Source organism: Chaetomium fimeti (genome assembly GCF_033439085.1).
Source record: "Chaetomium fimeti strain CBS 168.71 chromosome Unknown B0H64scaffold_2, whole genome shotgun sequence".
Classification (NCBI taxonomy): Eukaryota; Fungi; Ascomycota; class Sordariomycetes; order Sordariales; family Chaetomiaceae; genus Chaetomium; species Chaetomium fimeti.
The window spans coordinates 474,021-487,763 of record NW_026944330.1 but is presented as its reverse complement, the minus strand read 5'-3'; the positions used below and the strand labels follow the sequence as shown (position 1 = coordinate 487,763).

The following is a 13,743-nucleotide window of genomic DNA, read 5'->3' as shown; positions in this document are numbered from 1 at the left end:
TCCATCCATCTCTCCCTCACGCCGCTACTTCAGATGGCCCTGGTCGTCCCGACGTGCCTGCGCCGGCCGAAGCCGCGGTGCCTGCCGGTGGTGGTGCCGTGGGTGCGCCCGGCGCTGTGGCGGCGGCGGCCGCCGCAGGTGTTGCAGGTCAGGCAGCCGACGACGATGTTGAGGAAGCTGACGATGCCGTTGACGATCGCCATGATGATGCCGCCGATGCCGTTGATGATGGCCATGATGGTCCGCCCGATGGTGCGGAAACAGGACTGGATCTGGAAAGGGGGAGATATGTTAGTATGGGGGGTTGTGGGAGATGTTGTTGGTGCTGTGGTATGTATGTGGACTTACGCAAGAGACGACAGCGCCCATTGTGATGGTGTTTATTGGGTTGGGTTGGTGATAGTTTGTTATGTAGCTCGATTCGAGGTATGTAGTACTCGACGTTGTGTTTTGTTGTGGTCTTTGGTGTTTGTTCAGGTTGCTCTGTTGGATAACGAACTTGTGAAGCAGAAACTACGAGGCATTGGCATGATATATGTATCCTAAATTGCAGCTAGCCATCTACTGTGGTATGTCACATCATGAACGAGGGCAAACTGCGTGTAAGTGGCTAGTGACGTCACGAGGTGTGAACCATCGGCTTCTGTCCCGCTTGTTCGCTACTGGCTACAAGTCATTTTAGGTTGGTGTTTTCTTCCGAATGTAACCACTGACATCTTTGGCTCCCCTTGCAGCCCTCATACACGGGATGAACGGGGCAAGTCATCTTGGTGCGTTGGTTTTCGCCCTGTTCTCATGGGCCGATGATGACAACAGGCCGAAGAAACAGGACAGAATATGTGGGGAGACGCAGAAGGGTGCATTGTCTCAGAGCCAACCATGCAACTTTTAACGGTCTCAACGGTCACGCTCTGGGCAAAAAAATGGGAACACACAAACGACTTACAGCTATCTTGAGTCGATGTTTCTCGGCCAAATCAAGCCCAAATTCGACAAAATAAAAGGCAATAAAGTCTTTGAGTGTTGCTCTCTTCACTTATCTATTATTGCTCATTTATCTTGTTTGGTGGTCCGTAGACGGCTTGTCGAAGTGTAGTGCCTCGGTGAACGCGACTTGCAGGCGGATCCACCAAAAGTCGGTTTGTGTGTACCGGTTTTTTTGGCCAGAGCGTGACGGTGCATGGAGAGAGGGCCAGTTGCAGCCAAGTCATTCAGCCGCTGCGCTTCGTCCCCCCAGGGTCGCATCGAACACGCCATGACGTCATTAACCGTCGGGTCTGGCCGCCGGTGGGCTTCGCTTGGCTCCCACCACGTGCGGGCCCACCCCTAACCGTCGTCACCCTTAGCGCGGGTCTGGACATGACGCACGCGTGGAGGCATGCGATGTGGAAACTTGAAGTAAGCAACAGAATACCGGACGAAGAGGACCTTGAGCCATAATCATAATCGTATACCTGGGTATCATTACCACTCATGTCGCCGTGATCATGAAAACGCCAACTTCCCCCCTTCTCTCCCCTTTTCTAACCCAACCCGTCCCGTCTAGCTCGTTTCGTCGATTCCGCTTAGCGGACTGCTAACCTCCGTTGGATGTTGACAAAGTTCGCAAAATTCATCTTCTCGGTGCCCCGACTGTCGACATGCTCGCCGCTAACGATGGTGTGCACGCGCATCCGCTCGTCGTACCGTAGGCCCGATAGTAGCTTGGGCGTGATGAGGAAATACTGGCTCGTGTGCTCGCGACAGGCAACCTCGACCATGCGCTCGTGTACCATGCGCTCGTTGCGCGGGTCCATGCCCTGGTTGATTTCGTCCACAACGCGGAACGGCGCCTGGGCCATCGATTGCAATGCCATGAGGTAGAAGATTGTCGAAACAGCCCGCTCGCCGCCCGACTGGCGGTGCTGATCCAGGCGTTGGAGAGTTTCGTTCTCACTGTGCCCGACTCTGTTAGTTTCCTTGCAAGTCAGTTTTGTGAGCATCAAACCACATACCGGAACTTGACCCTGATCTCGATGGCCCACTTCTCAAAGTCCTCATCCTTGTGTACGCCCACCTCACCGGCGCAGCTGATCTGCTCAAAGTTGTAACTGAAGGCATCGTTGATCTGGCTGACGAGCTGATCCAGCCTGGGCTCCCACTGGCTCTTGACGTGGCGGATGCGTTCGTCGAGCTCTGCCATCTTGATCTCGTGGTTCGCCTGGTTGACCCGTTCTCTCTCAATCCTGGCCGCGTATCGTTCATACTCCTCCAGCGCCGCGGGATTGCTGGCCTGAATTACCTCGAGCTTCGTCTGTTCCACTTGAATGGCCTGGTCAATGTCTTCGACCGTTTTGCCCATCGCCTTGTCCCGCAACTCGTCTTTATTCTCCTCCGTCAGAATGCTAACAGCTTCCTCTTTGGCCTCGGCAGCAATGTTGCGTTGCTGGTTCAGTTCGTCGATGATCTGCTTGAGTGACCTCTTGCTTTCCTCTAGTTGCTGGGTGATTTCCGAGTTCTTAGCCTTGAGAACACCCAGTTCTGACTCTGCTTCCATGAGAACGATCTGTGCTTCTAACAGTGCCTCACGCGCCTTCCGAATGCCCATTATTTGCCTGTGGTGCTGAAGAACGGCCTTGGCTTTGTCGAGAGCGATTTGGTCCTGGAGCTTTTCGAGCTCGAGCCTGCGGCCTTTGCATTCTGTGAGCTCTTCTTCGGTGCGTCTGAGCGCCGTTCTTTCAGACTCTGTATCGATGTTAACGAGAGGTACATACACAACTAAATCAGGACGGGCAACCATACCTATCTTGTCCGGCAGCGTCTGCCACCTTGTGTACTCGCGCTGTAGCTCGCTTTTCGCGGACCGTAATTCCGTCTACATCTTACGTCAGTGGAATTCAACCCAAGTGGATGAACCACATGCGAGTAACGTACAATCTTGTCCGAGATCTGCCGCGTCTCCACCTCCGCTTTTTTATACTTCTCATTCATGGCATCGTAATGCTCCTTCATAACGGCACGTTGTGATGTGAGTTCGTCGATTTTCTGCCGGAGCTCGGTTTTCTCGGTCGCATCCACCGGCTGATCAGCCCAGAAGCGGCCCTTGGCGAATTGGGTGACTCGCGTGGAGACGGCACCTGGACCATACTCTCTCCTGCGTGTGATACGATACAGCTGCCTCCCCGCAGCAAACTGTATGAGTTTCTCGGCCCGCTGGATTTGGTCGAACTGCTCGTCGGTAATGTCTCGAATGGACACGGCTGATGCGTGCATCTTCCTTTCGGAGCAAAGCATAGCGAGCACCGGCTCCGGCCCATCGAGATAGTCGCTGACATAGCCGTCGAAGCCCAGACTAGACAACTCCTCCTTGACCAAAGGCGGCTTGAACGTGCTGTATTGTGTGAAACAAGAGCGGATCGTTACAGAAAGCCCCATCTCGCCGTAGAATTGGTTGCTGAGCTTTTTGTGGTCCTCTTTCGTCTGCGCCGTGAAGCACAGGAAGTCGTCTGCTTGGAGGATGGACTGAACAAGGTCGGTGTACCGCTTGTCCCTGACAGAACACGTGAGCATGGGAGGGCCGAAGACCTCCTTCTCAAAGCTCTGTTGGTTGTCCTTCAACCACTCCCAACCCTTGGCAACATCGTTATTAATCCTCCTCAATTGAGTGAGTAGCTGGCCTTGCTGCGAATCCAGTTCCTGCTCACTGGTTTGCAGCCTTGACAACTGTTCTCGAATTTCGCCTGCCTTGTGCCGTATTCGTTGGATTTCTTCTCCTGTCTCGATCCTTGCTGCCTCCTTTTCACGCCCTTGATGCTCTTGTTCTCTCTGTGCTCGCAGGGTTAGTATGATATCCGGTGGGCATGGACGGGAAAAGAAGAACTTACGATTTTTCTGTTCCAGTCGGCAGCATCGAACTCTGGGGGTGCCTGGCGATGGCTGGCTTCTAAATCGGTGATTTTTTTCCGGAGACGGCCGAGCTCCTGTTTTTTGGCCACAAAATTCGAATGCTCGGCCTCCTTCCGCCCAGCCAGCTCTTGACACCTGGCCTGGACGGCTTCGACTTGGCCAATCGCCGTATTGGCGGCAGCATCGGCTGTCTGGAGTCGGCGTTGCCTGTCGGCCACGACCAGCTTAACCTTGGCCTGGTATTCCTGCTTGCTGTTGACGGCTTCAAGCGCAGGGGCGACGCTGTCGTAGAGTCGCTTGAGGGAACGCTCGGCGTCGACTTTTCGCACCTTTGCCTCCTTGAACCTGTTTCGGGCGTCATAATACTTGACCACCACCCGCAGCTTGTTGTAATCTTCAATCGCCTCCTGGATTGCCTTTCTTTCCCGCAGCTTTTCGACATCGGCCTGGAGGACCTGCTGGCGGGCCTCCATCTTGCGGAGCTCCTCACGGATCTTTTCGCCGTTGTGCTCGGTATCCTTCTGCAACTTGAAATGATCCTTGAGCTGGGCTCGCCAACTTAGCATCTCCTCTGGCGCGGCCGCATGGAGGGTCTTCTCGAGTAACTCAATCGGTGTGAGGGCAGCGAATTCGGCAACCTTGTCTTGAGGCAAAAACTGGCACAGATTGTCGATCTGTATCTTGAGTGACCGCATGAGCTTCTGGATCTCCTTGTGCGACGCCCTCTGCCCATTAATTGTAAATTTCCTGCTGTTGTCTTCTCGTCGAATGGAGAGCCCAACGATGGGATTTTCCGAGTGTTCTGGTAGCTTCTGCAACTCGACCTCAATCCCGGCTTCGTCCTTGCCGTGCTTGACGAACTCCCCAAAAGCGCTCGCTCGACCCAGGACGCTCGAGGAGTAACCCAATCCCAAACAGATAGCGCAAACGAGCGAGCTTTTCCCCGTGCCGTTAGGCCCGATGACCATATTTAGGTTAGGGCCGAGGAAGAACTCGGCCTCCTCGTATGTTACAAAGTTCTCAACCTTGACACGGACGATAGCGCCTGGTTGAAACCCAGAAATTGCCGGACCATTTCGTGGCCGTGATACCGCCGTGCGCCGGGGGGGAGGTGCGACATCGTCCTCCGCTGAGGATGCCTCGTCCTCGTCTTGGTCATATCCAAGCGAACTATCACCGCCTCTTAGTCGAAGGGAGCTGAAAGGGTCAGCCCCATGAATGATGCTGGCAGGCCGGTTGGCGGGGTGTCGCGAAGAGGGGGGGACAGGGAGGGGCTCGTCCTCGAGCGACCCGCTGTCGGGGGTGCGGTCGGGCATCGCGCTCGTCGCTGGAGATCGGATCTCGGATTTGAGCGTCGGTTCCAGACCCCAATTTAGTCATCGGAGAATCTTGGTGGTGGCAGGTGGTGGACAAACCGGCCGGAATTGGCGGGGGTTGGCGGACGATTGGCGCGAGGAAGGACCGTTGATTAGAAAACGCGACGCGTCTTTCACCAAGTCTCAGTAACGTACTTTACCATTCCGAGTAAAATGCAGCCGGTAATAACGTATTCGTACCTTACTGTATTGGGTCTTGACAGGCCCACGCGAAGGTGACAACCCTTTCTACATGAAAGAGTTAAGATTCACATTCTGAACGAGAAGAGCTTTTTTCCCATCATTTTTGTTTTCTAGGTAGCCCGTAAGCTCAGACCATTACGTGACCGTTGATGGCCGGTTTTTCCGGCTCTGCACTTGTCGGGACTCACAGTATCACTCGCGAGTAGGTACTTGAGGTAATTGGTACCGTGCCATTACGCGAGATGCTGCTTTGGGATGCGCCCCACCAACCCCATCAACGTTCTCCCTTTCCAACCATGTTCAGTCATGCTCTCTTTACTATGGAATATTTTGGGCATGCGTGCCATGGTGTTCTCCCTGGTATGTAGCACCATGCCAGACAACTTGATCTTTCCGCCATTCCATACCAGAATATGGAACGTGCTGCCCAACCGTGCGCCTCCAGGTGGTCTGGCACATCGGCACCTGGGTGGTCCGGCACGAGGAGTAACCTAGTTCATGACGCGCGAACGAAGGATGCCTACGTAGATCTATGTGGTTGTCTTTTTCCCTAGCGAGGTACTGAATAGTTATACTCGATGATGTTTCTGCGATCTCTCCGCTCCCGGTTTAGCCACGAAGTGACGTGATAGTTCTGCGCAAATTACTCGGGGCCGGTGATCGGGGAAATGCTAGCACCTACCGATAGGATAAAGTCGCAGATGCTCGTCCATTCTGGGGGGATTCGGTATTTGCGCCATGCATGCGATCAAAACGAGACGAGATGCTCTACAGTGGACCGTCTGCTCAGCGAGTCCTGCCATCCTCCCCGAGCGGCCGAGACACGACATTCCTGTGTTGGCACTGTTGGCCCCTCCTTCCCAAATATTTACTTCTACTCCCCGAGTGCCTTGCGCCGAGGGACCCCGCCACCCGAACTTGAAGAAAAACATTTCTGCCCTCTTAGGTTCCAGTTACTGTCGCCAGCCTTCGTCGGTCCTGCACACACCAACAAGCGTGTTGTTGTTGGTCACGTTCGCTCTCTTCCTTCCTGCATTTTAACTCCAACCCAATCTCTCATTTACTTGCTTCCTATTACAACCTACTGTAGTGCACACCGGGGATCTTCCCACCACGCTCGTGGGTGTCGCTCTTTTAAGTTCTCATCACTCAGCTCTGGCCAGATTATCTTGCGTGCACGCCTCAACACTAATAATATCGACCTTGCCCGCATCAGTTCCACTCACGTCAGGGCTCAGTTGCTTTCTTAGCCGTCTTCGCGGTTGAGATGCATTGAGTCGTCGCTCGTTGGTCTGACCGTCATGGATCACCATAGCACCTCCCGGCATCCGCCCGCCCGCCAGCCGCTAGGCGACGCAACCCAAAGACTCAACCATGCCACTGTCGCCCACATCAACCGCCGTCACCAGGCCGCCGATGTTGAAAACCACATCTTGGCCAAGTCCAAGAACGCCAATCGTGGCCGCTCGAACCCCGTTGTTACCGTCAACTATGCTCCCGTTGAGCAACGTACTCACCGCATTCCAGCGCCGGCGGTGCAAGTTGAACCTGGCCCAGCAAACTCCCGCCTTAATGTCGTTACGCAGGACCTCCAGGATGCTTCTTCTGATGCCCGGCGCGTTTCCCAGTTTTCTAACGTTTCTTCGACCGCGTCTACCACGCGCCAACTCAAAACCCACATCGGCCCATGGCAGCTCGGCAAGACGCTGGGCAAGGGATCATCAGCACGGGTCCGCCTAGCCCGTCATCGCGTTTCTCATCAGCTGGTGGCAATCAAGATTGTAGCCAAGAGCACCGCCCATATGACCCAAGCGGGCAGTTTAGCCAACCTGGACCATATCGACTACAGGAAGCCCGCCATCGGTGCTGACGGTGGTCTCCGCCGGATGCCGCTGGCCATTGAGAGGGAAGTGGCCATTCTCAAGCTCATTCGTCACCCCAATATCATCGAGCTCCTTGACATCTGGGAAAATCGCTCGGAAATGTAAGTCTCGAATCCATAACGCCCCATCCTGTACTTCACTGACATCTCCCCAGCTATCTGGTCACTGAGTACGTCGAGAAGGGGGACCTCTTTGAGTTTATCAACTGGAATGGGCCGCTCCAGGAAGAGGAAGCCATCTTCTACTTCCGCCAAATAATGACGGCTCTCGAGTACTGCCACACGTTCAACATATGCCATCGCGACCTTAAGCCCGAGAACATCCTGCTGAAGGCGAATGGCCAGATCAAAATTGCCGACTTCGGCATGGCAGCCCTGCAGCAGGACCCCAGCCACCAGCTCCGAACTGCCTGTGGAAGCCCTCACTACGCCGCACCTGAACTGCTCCGTCACCAATTCTACAAGGGTTCGGCTGTGGATATCTGGAGCATGGGCGTAATCCTATTCGCGATGTTGGCTGGGCGCCTCCCATTCGACGACGATGACATGGCCGTCATGTTGACGAAGGCTAAACGTGCAGACTACAAAATGCCGCTGCACCTGACGCGGGAGGCGAAGGACCTCATCCGGAGGATCCTAGTGGACCAACCCGCGCACCGCATTACGATGAAGCAAATGTGGCGACACGCACTCATCAAAAAGTACGACTATCTTGACCAATACCAGAAATGGGATGGGCAGTCTCAAAATGCCCTGCGCAGCATGGGTACCGCGCCAACTCCGGAAGAAATCGATATTCAGATCTTGCGCCAGCTGAAATCTCTCTGGCACACGTACTCGGAATCCGCTCTCCAAGAGAAGCTTCGTCAAGAAAAGTAAGTTGCGTTACAATACGCGCCGTCCGAGGTTCGATACTAATTTGGATGCTAGGCCAAATGATCAGAAGCTTTTCTACTGGCTGCTTTACAATCATCGGGAGGCTCAGCTAGAGAATTACAACAACAACGTGCCGATCTCAAAGAGCGATTTCCATCACCTCAAGCCACCCAACTGGGGCAAGCGCATCTCGACTTGTCAGTTCATGAAGCCTGGCCGCAATGGGCATACCCGGACCGTGTCCCGGTTCACGGTGATCTCCAACGTTGCGGACGTTGATGATGTCGGCACCGTCCGGAGCTACGACCCCTACAATGCATCCCGTGTCTTGCAGCCATGCGGCTCGCAGGTGAGCCACGCCAAGATCATCATTCACCGGAACACCCCGGTTCCGGGCGTTGGACCATCTCCGACCAGCGTTTCTCATTCGTACCGTTCATACCGGTCGGTCAATGGCTCCTTCCGTCAGCGGGCGGGAACTAGCTCACGGCGTACGAGCACCACCGGCCAGCTGAGATCGCCTCAAACCTCAGTCAGCTCCATCCGCAGTCAACAAAGCAACCCTCGCGTCCGTGCGAACAACCGATCCAAGCGCTCCGTCGACTTTTCGAGCGTCCGCAATAAGGGTAACCACCATCGCCGGAACCGCCATGCGTCACTGGCAGCTCCAGCTAGCACTGCTGGCGATAACACCACATACGACCGTGACACACTCTCGCCTTCCAGCCAGACCATTGACTTGGATGCTCATCAAGTCGTAACTGCTCGGTCGATGATGGATATCGGTGACACAACGGACGATACCTTCATCTGGACCGAGGAGTTGGAGCAGCTCGGGCACCGTATCGCTCGTGATTGTGACGAGGCTTTCCGGAGCTCCCTTATCACGTCGGAGTCTGGCGAAGTCGGGGCTGATTCTCGCGAAGCAAGCCCGTTCATGCTCTCCCTGGGGACACTGCCGGTGGTACAGGAACGTCCGGCTTCCGCGTCGGGTGGCCGCCCCTGGGACAACAGACCCCTGCCACCTGTCCCGTCTCAGACCACCATCTCGCCTCTATCGATCCGCAAGTGCAGTCTGACTACTGAATCTTCCTCTTTGCCGGCGAAACCGCACGGATCCCACTCAAGGTTGGAGGTCCCGGCCCCTGAACGCCGGGTTGTTTCCGAGCCTGTGTATGATCGACGGGGTAAGGATACGAGGCCATTGCCCTCTATTTACGAGAACACGTCGGACGACCGGATGAGACGCAATGACGGTAGGCATGACGTCGTTTCGAGCTCTCTGGAGACGCCTACCCATGTTAAGAACAAAGGGCTGGACTTTTTGGGGAGAGCCGAAAATACCATACGTGTGGTCAATTCGCCGTCGGCAATAGGGGCTGACTGCCCGGTCAAGATCCCCGAACCTCTCAATGTTCGCAAAGTGTCTCGAAACACCGGCGCTACTAAGCCGGCAGTGGCCCACCCCCCTCAGGACGCGCAGAGACGCGCATCGTGTGGCTCGCAACAGAAGATCCAGTTGACGGATGGAAATGGCATCGACGCCGGCCCGCCCAAGAAAAGAATCTCATCCTGGTTCAAACGTAACTCGAATGAGAATGCTAGCGGATCGAGCTTTGCAACTGTGACCGACAGCAGCGTCCAGTCTAAGGACACTCTCGTAGACTCGCAAGCCAGTCAGCCTAGCCGCCCGATATCGCAAACCACAGAAGATACCTCGCTCCGGCATGTGCAGAAAAAGAAGTCGTTCGGCTTCGCTTTTTGGAAGGGCGCCAAGGATGAGGCAAAGATGTCGCTTGCGGGTAAGCTGGGCTTTTGCGAGGGACTCGGAGTGATTCATTTGCTGATTTAAACATTAGATTCCGATCCCGATGATAATCGCAACCGCACTGAGAAGATAACCAAGAAGCGGACGAGTAGAGAAGCCAGGATCATGAGTGGCACATCGCACAGCGCCTGGTCCGAAAGTGACGGGGGCACCCGCAAGATTGAAGTGCAGCAGAACTGGCTAGCGCGTCTTTTCCGCGTCAAGCCTGCGATGCGACATCTCTGCTTCAACATCCTCAAACGGCGTGCTCGGCAGGAGGTGGCCATCCTGCTTCGTGAGTGGCGTAAATACGGGGTCAGGGATGTCGAGGTCGACAAGGAGCGCAACATCATTTTTGCCCGCGTGGGCGCGAAAAACTGTAGGTTTCCCTCGCCACCACCGAAGGTTTGCATACTTGACTGACCGCGCCTAGACCTGAAATTGAAGGAGGTGTCGTTTGCTGTCGAGTTGATGACGGTCATTGAGCACGGCAAGCGCAATCAGCTCAGCATCGCCCGCTTTACGCAGGAGAAGGGCGCGGCAAGCAGCTTCCACCGGGTCGTGGACGCCATTAACTCGGCTTTCGGCGCTCGCACCCTGCTCGTCACTGATAAGCGGAAGATCAATATGATGATCAAGACGCTCAATTCTTGAGGGCGACAACCAACCACCCTCGATGTTTTTGTTCTGTATGGGTCCATTGCGACTTGGTTCGGACCCCGGAGCGACCCGGGGACACGAACAGTTTTCTATATAGTTTTTATTGTTTAACTCGGCTCGGTTCTAAGTCGAGAGGCGACATCATCTGGTTGGCTCCTCGTTGACGGCCTTGGTTACCGACTCTGACGTTGGCTTGTCTCGGAAGAAGCCGTACATGGATCGGTTTAACTGGGAGGTCAAGTGGGGTACAGCATGGGAGCGGGGAGGTGCGAAATTATTGGTGTGCGGATTCGGTAATGGTGTTGAGTTAGCATGGTGTTGACCTACTCGTATCTGAAAAGGGGCAGGGGAGCAGCAATCCAGGGGTCATTTTCAGGGGTTGTAAATATTTATTGGGCGAGTTGCTGTCGCCGACGCAGGCAGCGGGGCGTTGTACTAAGTATAATTGATAGTTAAAATGGAATTGCATTGCAATCAGGCCGGCGTCCGTTTTCTTGCAAGCCGGCCTGGCTTCTTGTTAGTTACCTACCTATATACTCTCGGCCGTGTTTTGTTCCTGCTCCCATTTTCAGGGGCTCGCCGTTGCTATGGGAAACTCATGTTGGATGTGACAGGGGTTCGACTTCTGTTTCCGAAGCACGTTGCCGATTCGCGATCGGGATCTTCCGGACCGGAGAACCGGATCAGCCAAGTTTGTTGGGGAGACCAGGATCCGGACACCGAGAGCAGTTTGGTCGCCATTGAGGGAAAAAAAAAATTAAGGAAAGCGTGCAATTTTTGCGCATCGTCGTTAACTTATCCCATATCACGGTCCGTTGGGAATATTTCGTATCATATTACTGAATTTCCCGCATCACGGGCGCATCGCTGCGGTTTTTAAAGCTCTGATCACCTTCCGCACTCGGTTACAGGCCGACTTTTTAGCTTTGACGGAGGAGTCAGGAGACTTCCAGCATGCTTCGATCGGTTCGCGTGTCCGGGCCCGCAATGGGTGGCAGCCTTGGTGTGCCGAGGACAGCCATCAGACCCCTCAGCACATGTCTGAAAGCGTCATCCCGAGCGTCGTCCTATGCCCCGGTTTCGTCATTTGCAGCCCGTCCGGTAACAACCTCCACAATTCAGCACCAAAGATACTTTCACGGTAGTGCGACAAGGATGGCGGCCCAAACGAGAACCGAGAGTGATGCCTTTGGCGAGGTCCAGGTGCAGGCCGACAAGTACTGGGGAGCACAGACGGAGCGTTCCCTCGAGAACTTCCGCATCAACCAGCCCCAGGACCGGATGCCGCCGCCCATCGTCAAGGCGTTTGGCATCCTGAAGGGCGCTGCGGCGACGGTCAATATGCGCTATGGTCTTGGTATGCGCCCCGCCTATCGTCCGGTATATCAATTCGTTGTCTACGGGTGCTAACCGGGCCACTTTCCTATCTTTAGACCCCGCCATTGGCAAGGCCATCCAGCAGGCCGCGAAGGAGGTCGCGGACCTCAAGCTGCTCGACCACTTCCCCCTCGTCGTCTGGCAGACGGGCTCCGGCACGCAGTCCAACATGAACGCCAACGAGGTCATCAGCAACCGGGCGATTGAGATCCTCGGTGGGACAATGGGTTCTAAAAAGCCGGTGCACCCCAACGACCACGTCAACCGCTCCGCCTCGTCCAACGACACCTTCCCGACCGTCATGCACATCGCGGCCGTCCTGGAGATCGAGGGCGAGCTGATCCCGGCGCTACGCAGCCTGCGGGCGGCGCTGCAGGCTAAGGTGGACGATTTCGAGGCCAAGAAGATCATCAAGATCGGGCGCACTCATCTGCAGGACGCCACCCCCCTGACGCTGGCCCAGGAGTTCAGCGGCTACGTCGCGCAGCTCGACTTCGGCATCAAGCGCGTCGAGAGCTCGCTGCCGGACCTGCGTCTCCTGGCGCAAGGCGGCACGGCGGTTGGGACGGGCATCAACACGTTTGAGGGCTTCGCCGAGGGGATCGCGGAGGAGGTCAGCAAGATGACGGGGACCGAGTTCAAGACGGCGCCCAACAAGTTCGAGGCGCTGGCGGCGCACGACGCCATCGTGCAGGCGCACGGAAGCCTCAACACGCTCGCGGCGTCGCTCAGCAAGATCGCGCAGGACATCCGCTACCTGGGCAGCGGCCCGCGGTGCGGCCTCGGCGAGCTGGTGCTGCCCGAGAACGAGCCCGGCAGCTCCATCATGCCCGGCAAGGTCAACCCGACTCAGTGCGAGGCACTCACCATGGTGTGCGCGCAGGTCATGGGCAACCACGTGGCCTGCACCATCGGCGGGATGAACGGCCAGTTCGAGCTCAACGTCTACAAGCCGCTGGTGATCCGCAACCTGCTGCACAGCGTCCGGCTGCTGTCGGACGGCATGCGCAGCTTCGAGCGCAACCTGGTGGCTGGGCTCCAGGCGAACGAGGAGAAGATTTCCAGCATCATGAAGGAGTCGTAAGTTTTGGTCCCTGCTGGATTTTCTCTCCTTGCTACCTAGGCTGACACATTGGTTTACTTTTGCCAGGCTCATGCTGGTTACGTGCCTCAACCCCAAGATCGGCTACGACATGGCCAGCAAGGTGGCCAAGAACGCGCACAAGAAGGGCCTGACGCTCAAGGAGAGCGCCATGGAGCTGAAGGCGCTGACAGAGGAGGAGTTTGACACCCTCGTCAAGCCTGAGCTCATGGTCGGCCCCAAGCCGTACAAGGGCTAGATTGGGAGTCCCATGTTATTTTCCAACCAGGACGGTGGGAGCGCTGGCAGAAGCCATTTTTGGTTCTGACCAAAAAGTTCCAAGATGGTGGATTGCTACAAGCGGCGCGCCGCCATCTTCTAACAAGTAGCAACACCCCTCACGGCTTCACTCATGAACCTCACGACCATGTACGATCAACACCACACCGAGGCACAACCAGGTCGCGGTTTGTTCACGAAGCCGTGGCCTAGTGGTTACGGGCTCGCACCAACGGATGTCGTTCATGGACGAAGACAGGAGGAAGAGGAGTCACAGACGTAATAATATGCAAAAAAATCTGGAAACTGTAACCCCATCCATCAATCATGATCCGTT

General features: G+C 55.6%; 5 protein-coding genes across 5 annotated transcripts; 3 read left to right on the top strand and 2 right to left on the bottom strand.

Moving 5' to 3' along the window:
• Positions 1–29: 29 nt before the first annotated feature.
• Positions 30–369, bottom strand: B0H64DRAFT_438762 (uncharacterized protein; the record flags this gene model as incomplete). The annotated part of the gene is made up of 2 exons (XM_062806371.1): positions 30–272; positions 349–369. 2 exons carry the CDS (start codon positions 367–369, stop codon positions 30–32), a joined length of 264 nt encoding a protein of 87 aa, XP_062661788.1.
• A 782-nt stretch (positions 370–1,151) lies between these two features.
• On the bottom strand, positions 1,152–5,511 carry B0H64DRAFT_384620 (P-loop containing nucleoside triphosphate hydrolase protein). The gene is made up of 6 exons (XM_062803016.1): positions 5,442–5,511; positions 3,864–5,371; positions 2,914–3,804; positions 2,782–2,854; positions 1,995–2,724; positions 1,152–1,935 (listed from the first exon to the last, which is right to left on the bottom strand). Exons 2-6 carry the CDS (start codon positions 5,199–5,201, stop codon positions 1,566–1,568), a joined length of 3,402 nt encoding a protein of 1,133 aa, XP_062661787.1. The 5' UTR covers positions 5,202–5,371; positions 5,442–5,511; the 3' UTR covers positions 1,152–1,565.
• A 122-nt stretch (positions 5,512–5,633) lies between these two features.
• B0H64DRAFT_384618 (uncharacterized protein) lies at positions 5,634–6,037 on the top strand (the record flags this gene model as incomplete). Its single annotated transcript, XM_062803015.1, has 1 exon — positions 5,634–6,037. A coding segment is annotated over exon 1 (235 nt), but the record flags the coding sequence as incomplete, so codon positions are not given.
• Positions 6,038–6,615: 578 nt separating this feature from the next.
• On the top strand, positions 6,616–11,143 carry B0H64DRAFT_70607 (uncharacterized protein). Its single transcript, XM_062808642.1, has 5 exons — positions 6,616–7,428; positions 7,482–8,201; positions 8,257–10,004; positions 10,062–10,388; positions 10,443–11,143. Exons 1-5 carry the CDS (start codon positions 6,746–6,748, stop codon positions 10,661–10,663), a joined length of 3,699 nt encoding a protein of 1,232 aa, XP_062661785.1. The 5' UTR covers positions 6,616–6,745; the 3' UTR covers positions 10,664–11,143.
• B0H64DRAFT_70608 (L-Aspartase-like protein) lies at positions 11,144–13,514 on the top strand. The gene is made up of 3 exons (XM_062808643.1): positions 11,144–12,026; positions 12,103–13,126; positions 13,197–13,514. Exons 1-3 carry the CDS (start codon positions 11,624–11,626, stop codon positions 13,384–13,386), a joined length of 1,617 nt encoding a protein of 538 aa, XP_062661784.1. The 5' UTR covers positions 11,144–11,623; the 3' UTR covers positions 13,387–13,514.
• Positions 13,515–13,743: the final 229 nt, after the last annotated feature.